Source organism: Centroberyx affinis, unplaced genomic scaffold (assembly GCF_046629955.1).
Source record: "Centroberyx affinis isolate AG114_WGS23_722 - 3 ecotype Tasmania unplaced genomic scaffold, CSIRO-AGI_Caff_v1 ptg000933l_1, whole genome shotgun sequence".
Classification (NCBI taxonomy): Eukaryota; Metazoa; Chordata; class Actinopteri; order Beryciformes; family Berycidae; genus Centroberyx; species Centroberyx affinis.
The window spans coordinates 100,960-117,003 of NW_027279510.1; the positions used below are offsets into that span (position 1 = coordinate 100,960).

Here is a 16,044-nt window from a genome sequence, read left to right on the forward strand (position 1 = left end):
ACATAAGACGATAATACATCAGGGTAATGACCCCTGTCTGGCAGTTTGGCAGTTTGGCCAGGGTGCGGAGGGCTGCTCAGTGGGGCAATGGACAGGCTGGGCCAGGCCACCCACTCAGTATTTCTGCATTTTTCCTGGGGTGGACAGTTGGTCAGATGTGTGTTTCAGTGCCACTGCCTCTGTGTGTGTTTGTGTGTGTGTGTGCGTGCATGTCTGTGTGTGTCAGACACAGGGAGCCTCTCGGATAGTTGCACTGGGGCAGAAGGACAAGTGCTGGCAGCTGCAGTTATTTTGGTGAGCTCTTTGTTGTTGCACTGCTAGTCTTCTCGAAGGTGGTCACACACAGACTCACCAGCATCCAGCAGCAGAGCACGCCATAAGACATGAGGCGAGGGAGAGAGATCACTTGCTTCACAGTATAATGAGATGGTTGACAATGCGGTTGTAACAGTCCAATAAGAGTAGACAAAACAGGAGTCATGTGTTGTTGGACACTGGACATGTTTGGGTTAACCTTTGTCAGAATAGTTTGTGTTAGCCATTGATAAAAAGCCTTTATCCTCCATAAGCAAACAGTTGATTGTCACTGACTAGGCACAAGGCAGCCAGGGAGGGCATTGTTCTGAATGACTACTCTGCTGTTGAATGGTCTTAGTCACTCACTTGAGAATTATTCCTTGGCCCCATGTTGCTACACTCTGTTGTGCCAATAACAAATCTGTTGCCCTGGAGAACTGGCTTTTGCCTCTCCTCTTTAGGAAATAGATGCTCAGGGTTTCATTGAGAGCGCGTGTTGCTGTTTGCACTATCTCTTTTTCCATATGGCAAAGTCAAGGTTGTAACTGTTTATTTTGATGACCTTTACGATAACTGTGCTGCAACAAGAAGGGAAAACCTTTCCCTAAAACAAATTGAAGAAAAGGCAATCGCTTGTTGTGTTACAAAACCATTACTGAATTAGAGCTTGTGGAAGAGTGTGAGCTTTGGCTGTGTTTTCAATTGTCCCCCAGTTCCCCCAGATCTGAGAGTTTATTTTGATACGACTCCACGGTTGGTCAGTGGCTTCCTGGTTGCACACTAAGGAGTGTTCATATGATAATAATAATAATACCTCTCCTGGGATTTGTTAAGCTGTTAACTCTTTTGCCTCTGTTGGAAAACACTTTGATACGTCCATGACTGAATGCATCACCAAACTGGACTTGCAAATGATCTCACCAACAGAAAACAGTAACTTAGTTTCTCCCCTGACAGATAAGAGCACTATCTTTTTCTAGTTCCTATCTGTTCATTCTGCTATACAGTGGGCTCTTTGTTTCAGTGAATCTACACATAAAAGAGAGGAGAGTTAAGCTGTTACCGCCTTCTCTCTGGCTCTCGTTCTCATGGCAGTTTGACTCCGACAAGGATCACAACATCTCTGAAGCCTTTGAAGTAGCGGATGCTTCATTAGCACTAATTAGTCTGGGCCACCATTTTTGAGAAACCTCAGATGATTTGGGCAGGGCAAGATTTCGGTCCCACTGTCTGCTTCCTGGCCAGAAATTGCAAACTTTAAATCTATTTTTGGAAACTCTCGCCTTAGACTGTGGTATTTAGTACTGTAACTTCATTTGTGTTTTAACACAGCTGCCTCTTGAGCTGATAATATCAAGAGACAGCAGCAGTTCAGTTCCTAACCCTAACCCTTCTATTAAATGACATGCAACCCACCAGAAAAAAAGATATATCTTACATATATGTCAACTTAACCTACTTTAGAGAACTCCCTTCTGAAAGACGTGCTGCAGCTACAGTAATTGTGTATCAGCAGCCGCATGTTTTTGTGTGTGCAGCTGTAAAACAGCTGGATGCAGTACACTTACTTGATTATGGAGGAGCAGTTGTTTACTGCTGTCTGTTGAAGTTCATGGAGTGGATTCATACAGAATCTGGACTGGAGCATGAAAATCTGTCTTGTCAGCACAGTGCTCAAATCTTTTTATTTTAATGAGCAGGTACTTAAAATTTGACTAGACCATGGTTTACCACTTTGTAAGCTTTCCCCGTGTTTCTCGAAACCTATCCAAGTTTCAGAATTACTGCAAGGCCTCCTCCACTGACATTTCAGAGCATGTCCCTTGATGCAGCCAAAGCAGTGGAAGAATGAATGAGTCACCGCAAAACAGAACATGGGCATTGTTTCCCCTGCCAGTGCAGAAGGGTAACCTTTGGTGAGAAATGGTTAGGGACGGACGGTGCTCGTTTTTTTCCATGGAGCAGGGAAAACAGGAAGCTGCTCCTCCCTGTGACACTGCAGAGCCCCAGGGTGGATCTGTCAGACAGCAGAGATGTGAAGGGCAGTGTCTGGAAGTGTGTGTGGGTCCATAGGATATCCTCTTCACACTGCTGGCCTAATGATCAGTCATTCCTAAGAGATACCCCCTGACCCCTTCCCTGGTCACTGTCATGCAAGCAGACTTTCCTGCGTGTTATCAGACAGACACTTGTTGAACAAATTCACCTCTTCACAACAGGCTCACAGCAGCCACGTTGACTCTGGACGGCTGCGCTAAAACAGTATTAATGTTGACATTTCCCGTCTCACCAGAAATTGTGATGACAACTGTATTTTCATTTCTTGCTCTTGTCCAAAAGCTCTTGGCTGCCTGAATCTCTATGTATTTTAAGTCTGACCAGCTTGGAAACTTTTGCTGATCTGTGCACCTGTTTCTGTTAAGACAACTCTTTTTGGCAATTCTATTTCTAATTGTCACTTTCTATTTTCTCTCCCTTGCTCCCATTCATTTCCTCTCTCACTTTTCTGAAACTTTAACCTCTCTGCACCTGCCCGGCTAACTTGGTCCTATTCCCCCTGGTCCTTGTCTCGCTTTTCTTGTTTGATCCTTGACCTTTGGCTCCTGTTTGTACCCCTTCGACCTCCACACCACATCTCTCCCCCTGTCTCTTGCCCCCTGCCCCTTTGCCCCTTGCCCCTCATCGCTTGCCATAGCACGCTGGTTGGAATCTCCATATCTGGGGAAGATACAGAGCCCAGTCGAACCAGACTACAGTAAGTCTTTATGTCCTTCTTTCTTTCTAATGCTGCAGTTTCTCTTCTCTCTTCTTTGGTCAAGCTTGGCACACTCTACTGTCACCTGCTCCGCTCAGTTATGCACTCTCATTTCCACATGCACTCTCACATAGCATTCCAAGGAGGACTCGGCTTGGGCATGTGCTGTTTGAGCCCAGCTAGTCTGTTTTTCCAAGCTTCTTGCAGGCTTCTCCCAGTGTTTTCTGACGGCAGTGGAAAATGATGGGGTTGTTCCATCAAGTAATAGGGTTCATCTCACTCCAGTGACAGCACTTGCATTTCCAGCTGAAAACAGCTTCATAAAAAGATGTTGGAATTACTCCACTGTCTGTCTCTGGGGACGGCAAACACTCTCAAAGAAAATATTATGTATTTCACGCTGTAATTTGAAAAGAGGCTTTTCGTAATTTTAGCCTCATGCAGATGGCTCTCCCACAATGATATGAACCAACTGCTGCACCGGATCATTACCAGTGGCTTTCATTGTTATAAAGAAGTGCTCTCTCATACACAGTGGTGGTTTTTGATGTTTACATTGCATGCTGTGGGAGAGCACAAAGGGGCTAGCTTAATAGTGAAGCCAGGAGTCATTCCCAGCAGCTCCCCAGAGGGTAGTGGACTTTCAGACAGAGCTGTTTGGCTGGCCACCAGCAAAAGGGTTAAGTAGCAGGGGTCCTCGCTACAAAGCCAGAGCTGAGAAAGAGGCTCCCAGCATATCACTATATTCAGCCAGAGAGAGAGGGGGGGAGAGAGAGAGGGAGAGAGAGAGAGAGAGAGAGAGAGAGCGAGAGAGAGGAAAGGAGAAAAAAAAGGTCTCATACTTGACGGGGTCCCTGGTGCAATGGGGTAATGTGGTTTGGGCCTTGTTCCTATGGGTTCCGACTCTCCCTCTTTCCCTCTCTCAATGGCTCGGGTGGTGTTGGGTCGATGCCGTAGGCGCTGGCTGGGGGGTTGAAGGTCAAGCCCAATGCGGCTGGGCTTTAAAGGCCAGGCTGGGCTCACTGCTCAATCAGGTCTTTGTCTTCCGCATAGGCCTCTATGTGTTCAGTGGGGGCCCATTGCACAAAGCCGCCACAGTTCTGCTGCACAGCTTTAATAGCTAAATAAGTTTGTGAATTAAGAGTTTGGAATGCTATTTTTCCAGGCTCCTTTTTTTCCGTGCCACCCGTCATGTCTGCACTCTGACAGTTTCGTCGCCCCTCGATGGTGGCGGTGCTTGACGAGGGGATTTCCCCCCGATGGAAACAGTGAGTGATGTACAGGAGAATGGGTCTCAGAGAAAAGGGGCCGCTCGTTAGCAGCAGGGCGCAACCCGCCGCTCTAATCAAAGGATCTCAGGCGGCGGCAGTCCTGCACTCGCCAGTCCGTAACGTCAAAGCGGCGAGCTCAGAGAGAGTCGGGGCTGCGAGTCGCTGTTGACCCGCCGGCGAGAACCCACTCAAGTGATTAGATTAGCTGCGGGTCAAATGAGACGCTTTGATGAGTCACTTTGATGTTGCCTGTCTTCTAGTGCCATATTCAAGCCTAACAATTATTCCTATAAGACTGACGGTAACAGCCTGCACAGCGAGCATTCAGGCACCCTGCCAGGCTGCGGGGATGCCTGCAGTTCTGCTGTACATATTCACCTCATTGTGTGTTTTCATACCAAGTGTTCAGTTTACTCTGCCACAAATGAGGCCTTTCCTCACCAGGAATGGAAGGCGTCTTCGAGAAACCAATTGGGATGTCTTGTAGTGCCAATGCTGTGTGTAATGAAAGGGAATTCTGCTCTGTTTTGAGAAGGCAGCTGTTCACCAGCCAAAGCTCAGGCAGTGGAGCATAAGGCCAGGGTCCCCACAGGCCCTCAACACAATGAACACACAGCCTCACCAAAATCTTTAACTTTTAATTAAGTAGCTCTCTGCAAGCATGATAAATGTCTGCTGTCAATGTCCACATGTCTCGTGATATGTAATTATGGAAGGAGAAGAGGGGAGAGGGAAGAAAAGAAATGAACAAAGAATGTGTGTGTACTTTTTGTTCACTGTGTACGTGCGTGTGTGTACGCACATATATTGTTTGCATGCATCTTGTGTACCTGTTTGCACAGATTTGTGCATGCAGCGCCTCAGCATATGCCCACATAGAACATGGCTCTTTGCTATTGGCATGGCAAGTAGCAGCTGACTGCAAGAAACAGTACAAATATTGACTTCCTCCCTAAATCCACACTAACAGTCTGAAATCAGAGGCTGGCAGGACCATCCCAACAAGGTGTTGGCAGGAGTGTGAGAACTGGGCACCCTGAGGGCTGGGCTATTTAAAGGTTCATGGGCTAAGAAAGTGAAAGATCCTTATATTTCTAAAGTGACACTATAAAATATAAAGATCTATCTCACATTTTTGTTGACAATGACTTCAATTCATGTAGTTCTACAAGATGTTTTTACATGCTGCTGACGGTTTTTAAAAATGTTCCATTAAATTAATCTGTTCTCGGATCACTAAATCAGCTAAATCTTGAGATGTAGAGCTTGAAAAGACACATACCTGTATATTCAGTGAAATAGTGTGCAGTATGTATCGTTTTATCACTATCTACTTGTCAACCGTCCATTGATGTATTTTGCATGTTATCACCATGGGAAGTCCAGTGTAATTCAGAGCCTTTCAGTATCCCGTATTTACTAAGGAAGAGAGAGGTGTCACTACCTGCTTAGACTTACACATTTAAATAATAGCATTGCAGAGAGACCTGGATTGACACTCTTTACTTTTTATGGTTCATTTTAACCCAGTTATGTGCCAGATGGCTGGGGTTTGTCATACATGGCAGGACAATACAGCAAGTGCTCGAAATGTAAGACCATCACAAAGTTTTTGAAAGTGAATGAATTTCCCTGACATGATCTGAATTGTCCTGATCTGACAAACTCCATCCATCTGGCGCTCCGAGCAGGTCAAAACAACGGTTAAGAATTAATTGCAGCTTCTATTTGACCCATGTCTGATTTTGGCATGCCCCATCTTCAAACAGTTGACCTACTTACTGTGCTGTATGATCCGTGGCAGGTCAGCCTAGCGGACATAGCTTCTGTAGTCCATTGATATAATCCCTATTCAGCCCTCCCCACTCCTTGCCTGCCTGCCTGCCTGATGTGTTTGACTTGGTGGATGTGGAGGGAATGTTGAGGCCCCCTTCCAGAGTCATTCACAGAGGATTTTTTTTCATCTTCCTCTGCAGCCGTTGGCATAGTAGTGATGCTGACTCAAACTCCCACTTACCTTCCAACACCCTGATGTCATCAGCTTTCACTCAGGAAATCTGGAGCAAACCAGTGGCCCAGCTATGTTGGCTGATATCCATGCACTGTGTATCTGAATGTTTGCATTGATTATGCCTCTTGCGGGACAGACTCTGTACTCAATTCCATGTTTGTGACACACAGGCTGTATCAACATCTGTCTGCAAGTATTTGTGAGTCTGCTGTTTATCTGTCTCCATGTAGAGAGAGAGAGAGAGAGAGAGAGAGAGAGAGAGAAACCCTGATACTGTAATTTCATGGTTATATTTGAGTATGTGGGTGTTGAGTGTGCCTGTGTCAGTGTGTGCGTCTTGTTAGAGCCTATGTGTGGTGCAACGCTGCAGTCGTCGGTTTTAGTACAGACCTGACCACAATTGAGATATGGAAATAGACACCATAATTTGTATGTGGCTCTCATTTCAGCCACAGTAATGCTCTTCAGTTTTTACTTCCCGAAACATCCAACGGAAAGCTGCCTGAGGGAGATTATTCCCAAACGGTATCTTATATCACATCATCTTTAATAGGCTTTAACACTTAATCACGAGGAAAATACCCTTTCAAATCTGGCTCACAGTGTCTAAACTCTGGGACAGATTGATATTAATGCTGAGCCTGTGGTCGTTGTCTGTTATTGTGTGGTTTAGCTGACAGATTCTCCTCCCCGCCAGTCTATTACAGAGCTCTAGTCAACTTCACCGACTCCCTGGTCTATGGCCCTGAGCTTGAGGACATCTTCTCCCCGGCCTTCATTGAGATCTCTGATGCGGTGGTGGACACGGTAGGGCCTATCCTGACCTGCCAGAGTCTATTCAAATTCACACACACACACCGTTAAAGGATCCTCACACATCACATTCTTGTCATTTTTAATAACTGTCATTCCATTTTCTGCCATATGAACTGTACTGAATGTTGGTCATGTGCAATAGAGGCTAAGGGTATTAGTGCCTTTTAAGGTTTATCCATGTGATTTATGACATTGTACATGTCAATGACAAGTACGTGTGACCTTATGCCTAAAAATAAGCTTGTTTATTTAAACTTATCTGCTCTGGTTTTTCCTCCACAGCTGGAGTCGGAGTACAACAGGATCCCAGGCGTCCAGACAGTCAGCGTGGTCCTCATTAAGTAAGAACACAATTCCAGAAAATCACTCCTTGTGACTTGAGTAGATACCTCAGAGTCTGAGACTCTAGCCAGGTGTTAGTTCTCTCCCTTTTTCCACACAGGATTAAGCCAGCAGTTTAGGCCTGTAGTTAGTGATTCATCAGGTCTGTAGTTAGTAATTCCTTGAGCACTACAATACAGAGTTCCCCTCTGTAACCGTCTACACGCTCTCTGTAACCCTCCCTGGTCTTCCTTGCTCTCTGTAGGAAGATGATAAGAGAGGATGGCGTGGATGTATTCGTGGAGTTGGACGTGGGTTCTGACTACAACAACAATGACGAGCAGATCCGCAGCGTGCTGTACAGCGTGGTGAAGGAGGGAGCCATCGCTTCCTACGTCACATCAGTCCAGGGCTTTCAGTTCAGACGGCTAGGAGAAGGTAAGGCCTCAGCTGCAGAAGTAGAAATGTTCCGCAACACTGCTTCACACAGCCCTTTACTGATTGACTGTCCTACACTATACACTTCCTCAGATAGTGTTGGCGATATGTTTGCCGCCGATCAAGGTCTATCAGAGGGTTAGGCAGTGTCCTTAACGTGTCTCTCTGGTTTCTAGCTCAAGCTCTGCCCCCTGTGGAGCCTATGGCAGTGCCAGGTTTGTACTGTGCCATGCCTGCTGCACGGTGACTGATGGAGCCGGTTGTAGTTACTGTAGTGCCTTTAGAACAAAGAGTTGAGCTGTTCCCTCCTTATGAGCTTAAACTTTTACGATCGCCTTTACTTTGACATGTGTTAGCAATGGTCGTGCGGTCTGAGGAATGTTCTGCATGGAAGCACCAAAGTAAAGTGGGCATCTGAAAGTGGTCCACGAAGCTCTATAGTGCACAGTGAATTTGCATGGTGTGAGCTTGGTTTACGAATACCGCTGTTCACTGAAATTGCAAACCAGCTTTTGATTTGTGCAAATTCCCCCACCCCATACACAGGCACGTTGACTGATAGTCAAAGGATAATAGTTACTTTATCTCCAACTTCCCTACTGAGAAGATATTTCACCATGTTATGTAACAGGCACAGAGAGCTTGACAGCATGCTTTTTTCTTTTAGCCACACACACATTTTAGACACAACAGAACATCTAATGCAGACAGAAAAAAGTTCAAGAGTTCCAATTTCTGTAGTACTCCGACAGCTGAAGGACCCAAGATGCTACTCAACTATTTTGCTGTGTTATCATGCATTCGTGCCATGGTGTGAGACAAGCGTAGTGTATCGGCTGTACTGTAGCCTTGGCTTGCATGTCTTTGATTCTTGAACCCCCCCCCCCCCCCCCCTCCCCTCCTCCTCCTTTCCCCCTGCATCTCCCTCAGTAACCCCCAGCATCAGACCCTGCATGGCGGATGAGCACAGGTGTGGTGACGGGACTTGCATCCTGATGGAATACCTGTGTGACAACCGGCCTGACTGCAGAGACATGAGTGATGAGACGGACTGTGGTGAGTGGCTCCAGCTTGACCGGCCGGCAGGTTGTAACATGGCTGTCTGAGTAGCAGCAGAATGCGAACGGAATGGTGAATTATTCAGTTGACAGCTTTAAAGCTGCAATAAGCGAAATTTTCTGACCACTAGAGGGTGACAGAAACCGCAACACGTTTGTAAATAACACACAGCAAAGCCACTGCACTATGGAGGCCAGCAAAGGACAAACATTGCAAAGCAGCGTGCATAAAGGCTAATAGCTAAGCTAAACGTACCTATGGAGAAGTCTCAGATCTTTCTCCCACTGAAGGTTACATGTCCCACAATGACAAGGTAAGAGGTAGGTCGCAAGTTTATTAGTTTCATAAAGTTTACCCCCTCGCTTCATTGGTTCCACCATTACGAGAAAATGTTAAGGAATGGGAGGGGGAGAGGGGCACTTTTAAACAGCGAGGGAGGAGCCAAGCTAGTTAAGCTAGCTAAAATGAAAAGCTACTGAGTCGACCGGGAGGAGCTTCATTCCGGAGAGGCATTTGACAACAAGCTTTAGAAAAGAGGTGAAAACAGCAACACAGCTGGCCTGCATGTGTGGATATTGGTTTATATCATTATGTCTCAATGAAATCTCCACATAGCACACATTAGTTTCAGGATTAGTTAGAAGGTCTGATATCGCTAATTGCAGGTTTAAGTGTCCGCTTTTGTACAAAAAGTTTAATCAGAGGTTGTTTGTTTTTTTTAGATACAAAACGGCCCAGTCCGGTCACCCCCACCTCTCCCTCCACAACCACCCCCATCAAGAAGCCCCCGCGCCCCCCTGGCCCCCCTGGGCCCTGCAGAGCGGACCAAGCCACATGCCAAAGCGGGGAGTGTATCCCACGCGACTATCTCTGTGACGGAGAGAGGGACTGCTCGGACGGCAGCGATGAGTTCAGATGTGGTGGGTAATATTTTTTTAATTTATTTAACCAGGTGAGTCCCATTGAGATGTCCATGTCTTTTGCAAGGGAGCCCTGGCCAGGAGAGCAACAAGCAGATATTGCAATATAAAATACAATACAAAACCACGATACACATTATACATTTTCAAGTAAAACAGCTGCAAACCTCAGTTTTTAAGGACTGCAGTAGACTTTTAAAAAAGTGATCCAGATTTGCATCTTTGTGGTGCTGATTCCAGGACAATGGAGCATAATAACTAAAAGTCATCTTCCCAATAACCACGTGCACACGCATGCTCGTGCATGTCCACACACTCAGATGTCAGCATACACTCTTACCCTCTATCTGTCCACAGGCACTCCATCTCCCTGTGAGCCCAACGAGTTCAAGTGTAAAAACGGCCGCTGCGCCCTCAAGCTTTGGCGCTGTGATGGAGACAATGACTGTGAGGACAACTCAGATGAAACAGACTGCCGTAAGTCTCCGTTTCTTTTATGACTCATTAAATGACTCTGCCTGTAACCTCTCTGGCCCTGAACTGAAGCCAATCTGTAATGATTCAAAGTTATATCTCCATATTCTCATGATTGCAGCCACCAAGGGTCCTGGTGACACTTGTGCGCCTGAGCAGTTTGTATGCCTGAGCGATCGTACCTGCATCCCAGCCAGCTACCAGTGTGACGAGGAGCCGGACTGCCCTGACCGCTCGGATGAGTACGGCTGCAGTAAGTCTCTGTCCATATAGCACCATCTCTCTACTCTTAACACTCTTTCTCTTTCACATACACACACATTTCTCTCTTTTTCCTCCTTACTTTTTGCACTTTCTCTTCCTGCTTCTCTGGCTCTCCTATACAGTCACCCTCTGAGTTCCTTTGTACCCTGTGACTAATTTGCAGTGAACCAGGCTCTTTTCATACATGTAGCGACTGAGACACAGAGCTTTTTTTTGTGAACCCTCCGGTCCTGAGAACTGAAAGGGAATTGTCCATCCATAGCAGAGAATTATATTTCCTCTGGCTTTCAGGCATTCATGAGCTTGGCTGAATCACCAAATTCCAGTCACATGCCGACCTTTTTAAGACCGGGAGGTTGAGACTTGTTTTTGTGCTTGCGCGTTTATGTATGTGTCTAAATGACTTCCCATCTTGAATGTGTTTTTGTCACTTTCAGCCCCTCCCTCGGTGACAAGCCCACCAGAAGAATCCATTCAAGCAGAGCGGGGGCAGACGGTGACGTTCACCTGTCAGGCTGTGGGAGTGCCCACCCCCATCATCACCTGGAGACTCAACTGGGGCCACATCCCTGTTAGTGGCAGGTGGGTCTAATAGCAATAGCATAATAAAAAGTAAATGTATTTTGACAGCATTAAAAAGGATATGGTGGGCATATGGAAAGTGATGTTCAAATGATTTTGTGTTTCATTGGAAGTGATATTTTTCAAATCTTGAAAAATGATTCTGTGATGTTTTCATTGATGCTACTTTGGGAGAACATGTGTTGTGCTGTCTGGGCTCTCCCGATCAAGACATCTGCATCTGGTGAAAACCAATCTTGCCTAACTGATTTGAAACAGACCGTGAAGGTTTCAAAATGAGTGTGAATGTGTCTGCTTTGCAGTATCCTCATCTCACAGATGAAGAGCGCTCTTTCAGATTGCTCTATTCCTGCTGCCAGCCTTGTTAGATTAGTATTTCAATGCTGACTCATAGTAACACTTAAACGTCTGATTTTAATTACCGAGATATTTGTGGTGCAGTGTAGCTTTGCATTCATGACCTCTGAGGATGAAAATTATTTTCCATAATTTGCTGTTACAGAATGTTCAGGATAGGCTCTCATTTCGGGGCGTAGTTTACCATCTGTGGTTAGGTAATCATCAATTAAAGTTTATGCATTTTCTGTGTAATAATATTTGGATCTCTCCTATACTGTATGCAGACTTCAGTGTCATGGTGAGAAATGGAGTCATAAATGGAAGGCTTGTTATTATGATCCACAACACACAGAGTTGACATAGAGGCACAAACAGAGAGGCAGGATATTCTTACTTCAGAAAATACCTTAGACTCTCCAATGACTTCATTAAAAGCAATGGTTTTTGTTCTACCCTCATGTGTCCAGGATCTCCATGACCAGTGAGAATGGTCGTGGTACTCTGACCATTCGTGACGTGAAGGAGGCGGATCAGGGTGCGTACACCTGTGAGGCCATCAATGCCAAAGGCCTGGTGTTTGGTATTCCTGACGGAGTGCTGACTCTCACCCAGAAACCGGGCTCAGGTACAGACACTTCACTCCACTTCTAATTGTCTTCTTTTGGATTAGTCCCATACCTTGCCATTGGTGTTTTTAGTTTTACTTTGATGCTCTCGAGAGTAGTTTCAAAAATTTTGGTGTGAACATTTTCCTGAGCAATTTCTTCACCATCATAAAATACTAGCATCTTAGTAATAAACCCTAGTTAAGCATACAAATCTGACTTGTCCTATGTTCGGTCTTACCATGCTCTCTACTTGTTGCCAGGCAACTGTCCTGATGGTCACTTCAGTGTGGAAGGGCGTTGTGTGTCTTGCTTCTGCGCTGGAATCACCAAGAACTGCCAGGCCACCGGACGCTACCGCAACCAGATCAGCCTGCGCTTCACTGATGAGGACGACTTCAAAGGCACTGAAGCCACTGATGCTCATGAGATAGAAAGATTTTTATACAGCTAATGCACTAGAAGTGCTTCTTTGAAAAGTTTTCCCATCTGACCATCCATACAAGCATAAAGCAGGATCAGTGAATGAGGAAATAGCCAATAGAAAGATCTAATGTGGGTAATAACAACTCCCATCACTCCTAACTTTTCTTTGTCTCTTTTCCTTTCTCTTTCTGGCCCCCAGGAGTGAATGTCACATACCCCACCAGGCCGGGAACCCCTCCTCTCTCCTCCACTCAGCTCCTCATTAACTCTGAGATGGAAGAGTTCCAGCTCGTCGACCTATCGCGACGTTTCCTCATCCTTGACTCCTACTGGACCCTGCCCCGCCAGTTCCTGGGCAACAAGGTAAAGAGTGAATCTCTTTGAAGGCTTTATTTCCCAACTTTGTTTAACACACATATGTATGAAATAATATTCCATGTGCTTTTAGATTGACTCCTACGGAGGATCCCTGAAATACAAGGTGCGGTACACACTGGCCCGCGGTCTGTCTGAGCCTGAGGAGAAGCCGGATGTGGTTCTGGTTGGGAATGGGCGCAGGCTTGTGTACCGCAGAGGCAACAGCACCCCCGCCCGAGTGGTCAACCAGAAAGAGATCAAATTCACTGAAGTACGTCTATGGTTAAGAAAAGTTCTTCTAGTAAAAACAAGGACAGATTTTTTACAGTCCCGTGGTGCATTCGTGGTGATGACATTTATTTCTGAATATACAAAGAGGATTATGGTAAAATTCACAGCTAAGTTGAGAAGATTCATAGTTAACATTCAGTTTTCACAATAATAGAACTTTTATTTTTATGATCTCACTCCTGACTGACTGAGCTAAATTTGCCTCTTGATGACCATGGCGTCATAGAAAAAATCTTGATATGATACGAGCTGTACATTCCCTGGTTGAAATAATAATTTTCCTATTTACATCAATAAACTTAATTGTTGTTATTGTTTTAGGAAAACTGGCAGCAGTCCAATGGTCGAGCGGTGAGCCGTGAGGAGCTGATGATGACCCTGGCCAACCTGGACAGCATCAGCATCCGCACCATCTACGACAACCACATGGTCAGCGTGGCGCTTAGCGATATTGTCATGGATACCACCACCGTGGAGTTCAGCACCCGGGGTCATGCTAAGGATGTTGAAGAGTGCAGGTAAGAAAAAAAACTCAAATAAAGGATGATATTGTGATGGTACTATGAGGTTTTAGTTAAAGGCATTTATATAATATGGGAGAGCCTTACAAGTTTGAAGCAATCAGCAGCCTACAGACAATGCAAGCAACAAACCGGTTTGGACTAGTCCAATGTTTCAACGTTCAGAATGAAGAGCATTGTGCAGCAATACAATGCCATTCATACAGTATATGAAGCAAGTATCTTTGGACTGTTTGTGGCTATGTTTCCATCTGACTGTCAAGTGAATTCTAAGCAAAGTTTGCAAATGTGAATAAAATGTGAATTAGGTGTATTTCCAGCAGCTGGGTTGAAGCAAATAAATAGTCTTCCTGAACATAGAACGTAGCTATGTCAAAGTACACATCCATGAAAAAAATGGAAAGAGTCTTTCAAGAATTGATTAGCGATCATGTCATGATAGTCCTTTTGTACCAGCTAATGTTGGCAATATTTCATGCTGGCCACAGAGATTTCAGAATGTCCATAGCCACTTTAGGAGTGAACCATTCATCGGCTGATTATGCCAAGCCTATTCCATTATTTATTCGTTATGCATTTTCATCACTATTAATAGCATAAAGTCTTACACAGAAATAACAGAAAACCTTTCAACTTCAAGCAAGCATAAAAACATTTTAACTTAATTTAAGAAATTTTACCGAAATGTGCCGTTTCTATTCAGCCTTTCTAATTCAATACATCATAACTTGTATTAAAATAACTTGAGCGATGTCCGAGTGCGTAATACCCATGTTTGTCATTCCCAGATGCCCACCTGGATACACCGGCCTGTCCTGTGAGTTGTGTTCGTCTGGTTTTGAGCGTGTCCCTGGTGGGACCTATCTGGGCACCTGTGCCGGTTGTAACTGTAATGGACACGCCAGCGCCTGTGATCCAATCAGCGGACACTGTCTGGTGAGAGCGAGCCCCTCATTGGCCGGCATGGCTGTCAATCACTCATCATACGTTTAGATTTTTTTAATTATAAAATCGGATTTATTTTCCCTAAAAGGGCACAGATAGTTCACTGAAATATCACACATCATTTTAAATATGGAGAAATTAAGTTTGCTGACCATAAAGGATGCTTGTCTGGTTGAACTCTATTTTGAGTGGTGGATCATGGGAGAGAATGACCAGTGTGTTCTCCCTGCTACAGAGCTGCCAGCACAACACAGAAGGCCCTCAGTGTGACAAGTGTCGCTCGGGCTACTTTGGCGACCCGAGCCGAGGTCGCCCCGACGACTGCAAGCCCTGCCCCTGCCCCTACAGTGAGACTTCCCGCCGGTAAGAGGTCTCCGCAAGGTCACACACCCACCCAGACCACACACACACACACACACATACACAGACACACCCACACACACTTACAGTACAAACGGGCATACCGACAGACATACACTCCCACTCACTGCACTCAGGGCAGCGCGGGGAATGGAATGGAGTTGTTTCTCCCTGCAGTTTTATATTCCCCGAGGTTTGGACTCTTTCAGAAGAACACTGGCTTATTCATTCCCCGTGTCAACTGGTGACCTGCATGCTACCCATTAACCCACCGCTGTAAGTTTTAATCTGTGGCTCTGCGGTTGGGCTTTGGGGTTTTGTTTACAGGTTCTCTGACACCTGCTTCCTGGACAGTGACCAACAGGCAACATGTGACGCCTGCAAGCCCGGCTACACAGGAAGACGCTGTGAAAAGTGAGGAGGATGATCTCATACGCCTTTTAGATCTGTACAAATATGTGTTTTAAACACAGTCAGCTATAGCATGTGGTTTGAATAGCTGGAAGATGATGGTGATATGGATTCTAGGACATGGTATCAATCTATGCAGAGACTGGGGATGATGAATGTCATCTTCATAGGATATTATATGGTTATGATAAAGACTGACAATAACAAGACATAGAAGTCAAACAGTAAGAGCTGAAGGGCATGTTTTTGATTAATAAGAATCAATTATATCTCTTATTTTTGCTATATTTTAGGTGTGCTCCTGGTTACCAGGGTAACCCTCTTCAACCCAATGGAAAATGTATTCCAAATCGTGAGTATAGCTTCAGTATTTGCTCTGAAGTGTGTGATATTCTCTGTTCCAGGCATGAAATAGACAGTCAGTTCACCTGGATTGTTTTACCTGTGTTGTACACTTCAGTGCTATGACCACCAGTAAGTCTTGACCCTATGTAATGATTACAACCAGGCTTTCTCCTTGAAGTACAGTATAGTGTGCAGTCATGGTTCAGGTATGCAGAGTGGCTGGAACACTCCCAGGT

General features: G+C 45.3%; 1 protein-coding gene across 1 annotated transcript in view; it reads left to right on the forward strand.

The window, feature by feature from the left end:
• The window catches only part of hspg2 (heparan sulfate proteoglycan 2), an 88,650-nt gene that overhangs the window by 29,494 nt on the left and 43,112 nt on the right, over positions 1 to 16,044 (forward strand). Inside the window, exons 4-22 of the mRNA XM_071521839.1 lie at positions 2,993 to 3,052; positions 7,032 to 7,141; positions 7,433 to 7,491; positions 7,737 to 7,909; positions 8,086 to 8,124; positions 8,840 to 8,965; positions 9,691 to 9,888; positions 10,246 to 10,365; positions 10,484 to 10,615; positions 11,064 to 11,208; positions 12,015 to 12,172; positions 12,416 to 12,556; positions 12,778 to 12,941; positions 13,027 to 13,206; positions 13,548 to 13,744; positions 14,536 to 14,683; positions 14,928 to 15,055; positions 15,380 to 15,466; positions 15,757 to 15,815. Coding sequence (XP_071377940.1) covers positions 2,993 to 3,052; positions 7,032 to 7,141; positions 7,433 to 7,491; positions 7,737 to 7,909; positions 8,086 to 8,124; positions 8,840 to 8,965; positions 9,691 to 9,888; positions 10,246 to 10,365; positions 10,484 to 10,615; positions 11,064 to 11,208; positions 12,015 to 12,172; positions 12,416 to 12,556; positions 12,778 to 12,941; positions 13,027 to 13,206; positions 13,548 to 13,744; positions 14,536 to 14,683; positions 14,928 to 15,055; positions 15,380 to 15,466; positions 15,757 to 15,815 — 2,424 coding nt within the window. The remainder of the gene's footprint in view (positions 1 to 2,992; positions 3,053 to 7,031; positions 7,142 to 7,432; positions 7,492 to 7,736; positions 7,910 to 8,085; positions 8,125 to 8,839; positions 8,966 to 9,690; positions 9,889 to 10,245; positions 10,366 to 10,483; positions 10,616 to 11,063; positions 11,209 to 12,014; positions 12,173 to 12,415; positions 12,557 to 12,777; positions 12,942 to 13,026; positions 13,207 to 13,547; positions 13,745 to 14,535; positions 14,684 to 14,927; positions 15,056 to 15,379; positions 15,467 to 15,756; positions 15,816 to 16,044) is intronic.